The 11988-nt window shown below is 37.7% G+C and overlaps 1 protein-coding gene across 1 annotated transcript in view; it reads left to right on the top strand.

Moving 5' to 3' along the window:
* The window catches only part of helz (helicase with zinc finger), a 54871-nt gene that overhangs the window by 37958 nt on the left and 4925 nt on the right, over positions 1-11988 (top strand). The window contains exons 24-31 of the mRNA XM_041982743.1: positions 236-518; positions 5390-5435; positions 5852-6039; positions 6273-6477; positions 6609-6691; positions 6816-7326; positions 9655-9910; positions 11281-11923. Of these exons, the coding sequence (XP_041838677.1) occupies positions 236-518; positions 5390-5435; positions 5852-6039; positions 6273-6477; positions 6609-6691; positions 6816-7326; positions 9655-9910; positions 11281-11923 (2215 nt within the window). The remainder of the gene's footprint in view (positions 1-235; positions 519-5389; positions 5436-5851; positions 6040-6272; positions 6478-6608; positions 6692-6815; positions 7327-9654; positions 9911-11280; positions 11924-11988) is intronic.

The following is an 11988-nucleotide window of genomic DNA, read 5'->3' as shown; positions in this document are numbered from 1 at the left end:
ATTGTTGGTGAGTCAGGGTTAATGGCTTTAACCCTGACTAGTTAAAGACTATACAACTGATAATTGTGTGTGATTATATTTAGCTTTCCCTCCTTTTTCTCTCATCCCTCTTGTCAAAATGCAGTTAGAATCATTTTCCAAGTTTTGATCTAAACAAACATCATCTGTTACATTTAGTATCCAAGTGGAAAAAACCATTTCACATTATTATTTCCTGCTTTTTCTCTATTTCTAGAAAATTCTGGGAGCACTTTATTTCTATCTGCCATGAAAACTCTAGCCTACATGGCATCACCTTTGAGCAGATCAAGGCTCAGCTGGAGGCCCTAGAGCTCAAGAAGACTTACGTCCTCAACCCTCTGGCCCCAGAGTTCATTCCCCGTGCCCTCAGGCCACTTCAAGGACACCAGTCTTCATCACAGACCCTCCACTCCCTCCATCATCCGCATCCTCAGCATTTACAGCCAGCCTCCAACAAGCCGGGGCCAGCGCAGCAACAGCAGCAGTCACCCCCTAAGGTAAAAAAAAAAAAGAAGAATGCCACAGTACTCCTATATACTTATTTTTCAAGGACATCCTTGAATTATGTTATTAATACTGACACTAAAAAGAAGTGTAAGCATATTTATAGAGTGAGATATATTTCTTAAAACAAGTCAAGCAGCATAAGAGAGACTAATCAGTTTCATGTTGAACAAATTTAAGAAAATTTGCAATGTAAAACAAAACATCATATAAAGAGAAAACATATCTAAGATCATATCTAATAATCTTTGAAGGGCCACTGAAAATGTTAGGATTATGTAAACTGTGACTATTTAAAAAAAAATAAAATAAAAAAAAATAATAATAATTAAACTTTTAACCAAAAAAAAAGTTTTTCTATCTTGATTCATTCTTGAGTTATCAACAAATAAATAAATATAAATTTTTTCAGCAAAAAAAAATTGATTTTGAACAAAAAACTTAGAAAATCTCTTATTAAAAATTATTCCTTTCAAGATAAAACAAATTATTCTCATTTACAAAAATTAACACTGTATTACAAATAACAAAATATAATAATAGTAAATAGTTACTTTTTGAAAGTTTGGGTTTATCCCAACACTCCCCAGAATGTTAAGGGACAGCAAAACCTTTAAAGATGCAGATTACTATGAACTTTACATATTTACGTCAATTTAATTCTTCCACATATCAGTTTAGCCTTTTTTATAAACACTTCCATATTGTTCATTTTACAAAAAATAAAAAAATAAAAAAATAGCAGAGTACAAATAAACATTCAGGCAAACTCAATGTCTAGAATGGCTTGAGGTTTTTTTTATTTGACTTTTTTTCAGATTTGTCACAAACATTCATCTCAGTGATGAACTGATTAGTGTTGGTGGCCAAAGTTCAGTCACTGACAAAATATATTCTCAAAATTATGAAAATAAAAATGACTTCCATTTTTTCCAGAAGATCTCCACATTATAACTGAGAAAATACGGATTGCTGGAAAATTCAGCAATTGCAAGAAATCATTGTGACACAATTGACAGAATGTCTTGCCAGTTGCGGGAAAAGGGTTAATTTATTTGTGTATTTGGTATTTTTATTGGTGGTGGGACTTTCACGTGTTATTTATCATCAATTAATTACAATAAATGAACACATTTAACCGCAGTTTAAATTCTAAAAGCAACGCAATACGTTGGTCAGTGCACGTGTTCCTGGTACACCAAATAAACTGGTGCACACGGTAGAGCTCGGCTAACAACTTACAGCCTTTGGTGCTATATTTAAAAAGTTTTCAGATCCCCCTAGTGAATTAGTTTCAAAGAAGTGACTAGCGACAAATCTAGCGACTTTTTGTTATGTAATTGGAGACTTTGAGACTGAAAGCATGTGTAGTTTACTCTTCTCAACTGGGTGCTGCCGCAGACCCCTCCCCGTCAAACAGAACACACAAGAGGCTCGGCCTTTATGGGCTTGACACACGGGAGGCGACGTTGCACTTTCTTTATTAATTTCCTATGGAACCTGCGTATTGAGGCAAAAATCTCTGTCCTCCTCCAGCCAAGCGACAGGCGACATTCTTGCATGTGAAATGTTGCTCGTTCATGTAGACGTGCACACGAGGCTGGCGACGCGACACAAGAAAATACAAAAATGTTTAGTTTTTGTCGCTGTCGCATGGCACTACAACCGACCAGCGAGGGGCTTCATGGACTGACCAATGAGAGCAGGCTAGCCAGCTCAGTCTGCAAACACTTCGAACATGGAAGAATAGATCATTTTAGCTGAATAAAAGGCAGCCGCGTGGTGCCAGAGTGAATTAGTCCCAACGTAGGTTCTGTTTTTATCCGGATCAACCTAGAGGTCCATCAAATGATGATATTCATGATGCTGTTTCCTATTATGTACACTCGGATGAACCCAGGGTTGTCTTTCTTTTATACAGTAAACAGCAAGATTTCTATCAATTCATGCAAAATCTTCTGACTCTCTGTCATACTTTGTCACGTCATGGACTGGTTTGAAAATGTCAAAATCCCCACCAATATCATCACCAGTCAAATTTCTTGGAGAAAAGCGATCTTATGGCGCGATGCACTGCACTGTTGCCATCGCTGTCGTTGGTCGCCTCCCGTGTGTCGAGCCCATTACGCAGCAGTCCGGCTGCAGCAGGAGACGTTCACCTCTGCTCCATGACCAGACTGAAAATGAAACATGCAAAGTTGCCACTGGCTGATCCCAACCTGGCTTACTGTCAGATATTAATGCCCATTAATGAAGAGCGTGGACGAAAACATTTTAAAAAGTTAAAAGGACTGTAACATGATGTAGACTTAATCAGAGAACAGCTAGAGCTGCTAGTTAAAGTAATTAAAATGGCACTTTAACTTTAGGTCTGTTCTATTTTAGTCAGGGATTTTTTTTTTATTGTTCTCAATTGAAATGAAATTGAAATTAATTTTCCAGACATTACTAGAGTTTGAGTTTACAATATTAATGTTTATTATTTGATTCAGTCATCCACTACAATCCATTAAAATAAAAAAAAATTTCCTTGCTTTTTGGTGCAAATATTATGTGATTAAAATGCGATTGAGATTTATTAATTACAGAGCCTTTAATTATTTAGATAAATGTTTCTATTAAGCACCATTCCTAACCTGATATATAAAAATAACTCTAATATATAGTTCCGCTTATCATTATATCAAGATGAGTGAATCAGAGAATTGTATATTCATTGGCTTTGGGTCCCTGTAATGTGGAAAAGAACATGGTATCTACTCAGATAGAGGAGGCTCAAATGTTATAAAGGTTTAATGATAACAAACGAGTTCTTCTTGTATTTACAGAGGAAAAAAGATAAAAGCTGTGACTATAGGGGGGACAAATCACAAATCTATTGAAATGACTCCGTTTAAGTTTCACCACAGGACATGATTTTGCAATTTAGTAATTTCAGCTCCAGAAGGACAGATTACAAAACCAGGAAAAAAATAGAATTGTGGGTTTGTGGGTGGAAAGTGTTTCTTATTAGATTGTTTAGCTCAGTTTGTGTTGTCTCCGTGTGTGTGTCTATTCTTCCTCCCTGCCTGCCCTGAGGTAAAGGTTAACGAAATCAGCACAGCTGCCAACCTGCTGCCATCACCCACTGAGCCTAATGAGCTGAAGCTCTGCAGTATCAGCCAGTGTTACAGATAAACACGCACTTCCTCTCCTTTCTCTCCACATTCACACTAAGCAGCGCTCAGACATGGAGCTACCACCAAGGAAACTATGCAGTTCATGGTTTCTGTACTGCAGTGTGATAATTTAAAGGTCATAACATTAAAGGTGTCTTTACATAGAAATCTCATTTATTAGGAACTGTTTAGCATGTACTGTCTAGAATCTTTTTTTTTCCCCCCTCCACCAAGGTGGAGGTCAGGTATTTGGCAGCTTTGGTCTTCCTGTCTGTTAGCAATATAACTCAAAAAGTTCTGGATGGGGTTAATGAAATTTTCAAGAAATATCAGAAATGGAATAAGGAATTGTGATTTGGGGGAGATCCAGGATTTTTTTTAAAGGATTCTTCACTATGGGGAGCTAGGGATAACTTTGCCATTAGAGCCTCTAAATAAAAAATAATGCCCACAATCATTGTCACAAAAAAAAAAACAAGAATGGCTTGACGGAGGTGTGCACACCTGAGTGCTTCTGGTGTTGACTATTTTTATAAGTGTTGTGCAGCATAACTTAAACAACTACTTATATATGAGTGGGTTGAGATTCTGACCTTATTCTGAAGGGGTCATTGTAGGAAAAAATTTGCCATTTATAGAAATCAATCATTAAAACCACGTGTCAAAACTTGAAAATTTACAGCCATGTTTTTTTTTTGTTTTTTTTTTAACTTTTTTTTTAAACAAATTTTTAATTTTAAATTTTTCTTTTATTTTTTATATTTTCAAGCAAGTCTTTCTCAGCATAATATAAAACATTACTGCTTCTCAGACTAATTATTTAGATCATTTAAAACATCTGTGACAACCTGAACCTATTTTTTCCCTTTCGCTCTTTGTTTGCATTTGAATAATAAGGTGGTTTGGTTAAATTCAGCAAAATTAAAACAAGCCAAATCTTATTTATTGGTGTCTACATAGTCACATAGCATTTTTAAAATCAACTAAACAATCTTTAAGCCTCAGTTCATTCTTGGTATTTGTTTAAATTTATCAATTGAGACGAAGTCTCCCACTCATACTCTCAACCGGGATTTGTTAGCAGTAGTTTTTAAATTAAATAACACGACTTCAGGCCCTAGTTTTAATTGGGTGTGTGAACCAGTGACCAGTTTATGTTACACCCTAAAATAGCATCCAGGCAAAGCTACTTCTGTTGCCACATGTTAAACCTCAGTCAGTTTTAAGATGCGGTCCTACTTTCCAAATTAAAGTAAATCAAACCTGTTTTATCAGCAGAATTTAATTAATTCTCACTTTTGATTGTTTTATAATGTAATTTACTGCTTTTTGGTTAAATGCTCAGTACTTGTCATCTCATCACTTCATATTTTAGGACTAAGCACAATGTTGCTGTAATAGCTCAGTCCTGTTATATAATCATGTTCTGGGGCCATCATGGCCACAGAACATGATTATATAAATAAATATTTAGGCTATCAAAAATGACGCATTAACACCTTAACTAATGTATGTAATTAATTGCGTTCATTTTTTAAATGGAATTAATGCTCCCTCATCCCCAACACTTTTCCCGGTGAGAGCTTTCAACACCCACACTTCTTTAAAGAGAAGAAAAAGTTTCCTCCACAGTTCTGTACCAACATGCCTTCTCCTCCGAATCGGTACTTGGTTGTTTCTTTATTATTTATTGTTTTCTCTTACAGGGGAAACATGCAAACCACACAGAGCACCTCCCACCTGAAGGATATGGTGAGTGCGTCCTCTTGACTTGCACTGTGGGGCATTTAAAGAAGTTGAACCAGAAAGTTACAATCGAAAAGATTTTCATTGAACTTTCTAGATTTGTTTGAACAAGTCTTTTAAGGTTTGTTGATAGTTACCTGCCATAATGCTATTAATGTGGGTGAGGGAAATGATCAGGAACACCAACCACACAATTTGAAGATCAACCTCTAAATAAGGACAACGCGGGCTCTTTAATCCCGAACCCAGATGGTTGCATAAATACTTGTTAATGCCATCAAAAGAATGCATCCATGAACATGTTTACTCAGAGAAGACTAAGTTCTGTCAGCTGTTTACCATTGTAGATTTTAATGAAGATACATCAGATTTACTGCTAGCTATCTTAAGTTGTGCTACCTTGCCATTTCTTCTCATTGCAGTTCAACCCAACCCTGCTGTGTTGATGGGAAATCCTATTCGTGCTTTCACACCACCTTTGGGTGGCACAGCAGCTGGCATGGGCAAGTCACCGAGCCCCGTGCAGAGAATCGATCCTCATACAGGCGCCAGTATTCTCTACGTTCCAGCTGTGTATGGTGGGAACATGGTCATGTCCATGCCTCTACCGGTGCGTTTCAGCAGGCTTTTTTTTTCCCTGTCAACTATTACATATATCTTTTTCTTTTGTTTCTTTTTTTATTTATTCTTCTTATTGTGACTTTAAACCAATGTAACTATTTAAATTTTTGACATGCAAACAGATCAAAGTAACTTCCATGTAAATCTCTTACATAGTAGCCTTTCATTTATATGGAGAAAACGTGTTATTTATCAATATATATATTTTTTTCTGTTCCTAAGCTGCCATGGCCAGGTTACCAGAACCGCTTTGCTGTCGATCCTCGCATCATGAGCCACCCAGCAGCCATGGCCTACAATTTCAATCTGTTGCAGGCACAAAATCGAGGCTCCCCCATCCCGTATAGCGGGGTGGCCCACCCCTCTTCTCTAGGAATGGGACAGCCTAGCCCTGACAAGGAGCTACCGGCTGACCCCATCAGAAATGGTGTGCTTGGATTTTTTTTCTCCCTTAGCTTCAGCCACAAATAGTCAGTAAAAACCAATAAAAGGCAATAATAAAGAACAGCCAGATGTTTAAAAATGTTCTTTTTGTTGTTTTTATTTTGACTTTTTAAGGTAAAGTAGAAGGATGTCCAAAATCAGAACAGAACCGTCTTCAGACCCCAGAGAGAAAAAATGCAGACATGAAGGAAAAACAGGTGAGTTTTGTTTCACACAAATTGCTGATAGACTAAAAGATGATGACCAACTTTGAGCAAGTAATAAATTTGCCAATGATGTTTGATTTTTATAAGTTTAATTTTTTGTTTTTTTTTTGTCCAGGGAGATTTAGACACAGGCCAAAGTCGAAATCTGGATTCGCATACCGAAGGCATAGTTGGATTTCCTAATGCTTTGCTCCATCGAAAAGACCCATCAGCTGCTCAAAGACCTCTCAACTATCACCTAGCACCCCCCAGTCCAGCTTTTCCTCCACATCCTGCAGGTGGAAGAGCCTTCCCCCAGCAGTATCCAATATCCAGGCTTCCTTACCGAGTAAACCAGCCTCAACACCCAGGAATGGCTCAGCAGAGTCAACAGCAGCAGCAACAGCTCAGTCCTGCCTACGCTGGTGGAACCCATAACTCTTCCTTCTTCAGCGGCCCGATCCCCTCTCACAGATCTGTCCAGTCACCCTCTGTGGATGGACCAGAGACTGGAGGGGTGGAGGAGATTGGCTCCATTAGGACTGCAATGGGCCACCAAGGGGGGCACCACCCAGGTCTGTCACAACATAACAGGGTTGGCAACTTTGGGGAGGATGGACAGGATGGAAACCTGGGAGACAGTTTGGGTAAGTTGAAATCAGAATTAATTTTTTTTAAATTATCATTTTAAATGACATTGATCAAGCTTCCAGAGAGCTAAAATTAAACTACTAATTTACTTTTTGCTGTTTTAGACAAATTGATCATTTGTAAAATAGTCTTGTAGCCGACTGCCTTTATTTATTTATTTATTTTTTTTTGGTGTCATGTTCTTAATTGATTGTCACTTTTAATATAGTTATTTTAGGGCCATTATGTTGTAATCTTGATAATTTTATTGCTTTTAAGCTTGTTTATCTGAGAACTCTAAAGCACCTTGAGATGCTGTTAGTTTAAAGTGTGCTCTACAAATGAAATTTATTATTATTATTATTATTATTACATTTAGCAGAAATAGGGACTAAAAGGAAGAAAGATGTAATGAAAAATAAAAAAATTAAAGTTTTTTTGTTTCGTGTATCTTTCCCATTTCGGGGAAAAAAAGGGAAGAAAAAAACAAAATAAAAGACAAATAAAATGCTATTATATAAGCATATTAATAAGTAAAAAATCACGAATAAATAAGAACTAAATTTAGAAATAACAGTAAATAAATTAAATTAATTAGTACAAAATAAAAAATAAATAAACTGCAAATGGTTTGTAGCAGATTTGTAACAGTTGTGTCAAGGGTTAAAATAGTCTTAAGCCTATTATACTATATAATACTATTATAATATACTTCAGTGTTTTTCAGAAAGAACAGGCTAGAAATGAAGACACATGTTTATTTTTAGAAGCGTTAGTTTGACAATAATCAGACCTGATAGGGCTGGGCCATATGAACAAAATCTTATATCACGATATTTTTTTACCTGAATCACGATATACGATATATATCTCGAAATACTTTTTTTTGTCAAGTAACCAAAAAGACAGTTCTAATTTACAGCGTTCAGTGCCAAATATACTTTTATTAAGGATCAGCAGCACATGTGCATTGAAACAGCTGAATTACATCAAAGTACCTTTATATTAAATTAAATACTCCTAAAACAAAATAAATTAAAAATAATTTTCAATGACCATAAAAAATACAGCTGTGCAAAATGCAAAAGAAAAGATGCTTTTAACTCAAAGGAAGCTATCTCGATATAAACGATATTCCTTCCTTCTATATTGTGTCTGATAAAGTCTTGATGTATTTGAAAATCTCGATATATTGCCTGATTTTAATGTTGTTGGCTCAGAGGCCAATCAGTGGCTTCCTCCTCTGTCTTTAAAGGCACTTTTCAGCCTCAGTTGTTTTTCATTTGCTCAGAAGCAATATTTGGATTTTAACTGTGGAAGTAAAACTTTTGTTTATCCCACAGCTCAAGCAGTCATTTCCTCTCCATTTAAATCATTCATTTTCAATCATAAGGATAGCTAATGGGTTTAAAGTTTGATTAAAAAAGCACAAAACATGTGCCCTAAAGTCGATAATGAGCATGAAGGCGACACTCCGTAATGAAACTCTGTTTTTGTGGTTTTATTTTTAATTGTCTTGGAGGAGGATTGATGCTCTTCGGGGTAATATGACTTTGCTAATACATGGTGCGAGAATTAACAGTCATTTTTATATTTAATTAGATTTTATCTTACCAAAATATTCTTTTGGAAATGTCGTGTCTCAAGGCGTACACTCTTTCATATACAGTAAGATACTGAATTGAAAGGAATTAAGTAATGTAATGTTGAGTCTGTAACTATTTAACAGCCATCACTAGAAGATATTCAGATTTGTTAGATGTATGAGAAAATCCAAACCAGTAGAGTTTAGGGCAAGGAAATATGATCTGTGAGATTTACTAGGTTTTAGTTAACGGAAGTAGAGTTCTGGATGTCCAAAGGACAGATATTGTCCATAGGAAATTTCTGATGGATCTGTTATTTGACTGATTTTCACACATGCATGTCCTGTTCTCCCCTGAAATTGTTGAATGTACTGTAGGTGGCAAATAATAAATAACGTGTATTTGAAGGGGAAAAAAAGCTGTGCATGTCTGTTAAATGATAAAGCTGAGAAAAATTGTGTGGTTTTCTAATTTCCAATTTTTGCAGTAAGAATACTGGAAATAGACAAAAACATAAGGCTGGTTCTAATTTCTCAGGGTTTGTGTTGTGTTAAAAATATGAAAGATGTACAACATTTTGTAATTTGTAATGTAAAACCTGTGTTTACTTCACTGTACTTTTCCCAGACATATTCATCATTATTGCTATTATTTTACATAACTGATTAAATATAAAAAGAGTTCATGTTTATTCAACTCATGTTTATTTCTAAAGAGCTGTGTGTTGTCAGCAGTGACTAATCACGTTTGTCCTTTCAGACCTCCAGAGTCCCTTGGCTCTAGAGGCCCTGAGCCAGCAACAGCAGGCAGCCAGGCTGGGCCAGTTGGGGGAGGCAGCAGGCCCTTTCCTTCAAGGGAGCGTCACCTTTCCTCTGCCCCAACATCTTGCCCACCTTGCTCAACCCGGCATGGCTCGCTTTCCCCATCAACTGCTTCGGGCAGCCAGCTGGGGGCTTAGTGCCAATATGGATGACGAGGCTGCTCCCGCTGCCTCTACAGGGCCATCGTTCACAAGGTTAGACTAGACTGTTTTTGCCTCCAGGAGTCTTGAAAGTAGATGCAAAAGTAATATTGCACTATTATTATTTAATATCTTGTATTATGCACTGCCTGACCAAAAACAAAAAAAGTCACCATCTGGATGTAACTAAGCAAATTTGTACCTATTGAATAACTACTACATGGGTGATTATCTTTCAGCTGCCAATAAGTTATTTAACCCCAGCTGATGCAATGAGTAGTGTCTTATTTCTTAAACAGTCATGTCAAAAAACATATCTGACACATTATTAAAAACTGGAAGGATAATGAGGAACTATCGTCTTCCAGGAAGAAAGTGGTCAAAAAAAAATCCTGATTGACCTTAATCAGCAATCGCTGAAACTTAATCAAATCAAAGAAAAACAGTAGAACTCGGGGCTGTGTTCAGTATTGAAAGTAAGAGCATTTCTACATGCACAGTGTGAGGGGAACTGAAAGAATTGGGACTGAACAGCTGTGTAGTCATAAGAAAACCACTAATCAGTGAGGCTAACTGGAGAAAAAGGCTTTAATTTTCTAGGGAGCATAATGATTGTACTCTGAAGCAATGGAAGAAGGTCATGTGGTCTGATGAGTCCAGATTTACCCTGTTCCAGAGTAAGAGGAGAGGCAGATGAAATGATGTAGCCATCATGCCTAGTGCCTACTGTACAAGCCCGTGGGAGCAGTGCTGTGATCTGAGGTTGCTGCAGCTGGTCAGGTCTAGGTTCAACAACATTACGTGTCCAAAGAATGATGTCAGCTGACTACTTGAATATACTGAATTAGCCGATTATTGTAACAATGGATTTTTTTCTTCGCTGATGTAACAGCTATATGCCAAGATGACAATGCCAGGATTCATCACTCATATTGTGAGAGTATTTCACGTATGAGACGAGTATGAGACATCATTCACACATGGATTGGTCACCACAGAGTTCACACCGTAACCCCATTGAGAATCTTCGGCTGTGCTGGACAAGGCTTTGTGCTGTGGTTGGACTCTCTCATCATGACTACAAGATCTTGATGAAAAATTACTGCAACTCTAGATGGAAATAAATCTCGTGACATTGCAGAAACGAAATAATGACACAGCAAATGCTGCCGTAATGAAAGCTGTAGGTGGTGCAGATATTAGTGTCACCTTTTCTGTTTTGGTGGCGACTTCTTTTTTGGCCAGGCTGTGTGTTTTTTATTGAACAGGGTTCAAGATAACTAAAATCGACCTTTGACTCTAACAACTGCTATGCTGTTTCCCCTCCTTAGACATAGTTAAATTGTTGAATAATTTTTGCTCATTGATGATATTTTAAAATTCAATGCAACTTTTAGGTCTTTATGTGCATTTTTATTCCCTAGGTATCCTGGCCTCTTGAGAGAGATGCCTCCACAGGAGCAACCTGAAGCAAGAGAAGCAGCTGAGATGCAGCCCCCACCTCAGTCCCGTCTCCTCCAGTACAGACAGTCCCAGTCCCGTGCCTCAGGTGACCCTTCATCCTCTTTAGCTGCCATCTCCAATCATTCTGGCCCTTATCCAGCTGGACTTTACTCCCATGAAACTGGACGCAGTGTCCTTAATGACAACCTTCTCAACAATCAAACTCTGCTGCAACAGCACCCTGTGAATCCCTTATACAATACTGGTAGCTATCAGCATCAGCCACCAGGACATTCTGGCAGCCCACCTCCCTCCCAGGTCAAATACCTTCTGCAAGAAGCCCAGTGGTCCCAAAGCGGCGCAACATCTGCATCACAACAGAACCACATTTTAGCAAACCAGGGGCACGGCCTCCCTTATGGGCTGCCCATTATGGCTCACCCCAGCAGGCAAGAGCAGGTGCACCTGATGCAACTTCACCATCAGCACCAACAACAGCAGCAGCAGCAGCAGCATAATCATCATCAACAGCAACAACAACAAAGTCAAGGTCCAGACCAGGAAGCCTACCACCCACTGTCCCCGAGAACATCAGCAGCAACAGCCCTTCACAATGTAGATGAGGTAATAATCATTCTGCATATTCTAAATGTTCTGCTGTATGACTTTGCTCATTGTTGCTTGCTTTA

This window comes from Melanotaenia boesemani, chromosome 4 (assembly GCF_017639745.1).
Source record: "Melanotaenia boesemani isolate fMelBoe1 chromosome 4, fMelBoe1.pri, whole genome shotgun sequence".
Classification (NCBI taxonomy): domain Eukaryota; kingdom Metazoa; phylum Chordata; class Actinopteri; order Atheriniformes; family Melanotaeniidae; genus Melanotaenia; species Melanotaenia boesemani.
The sequence above is the reverse complement of the archived record's forward strand: the minus strand, read 5'-3'. Positions and strand labels throughout refer to the sequence as shown.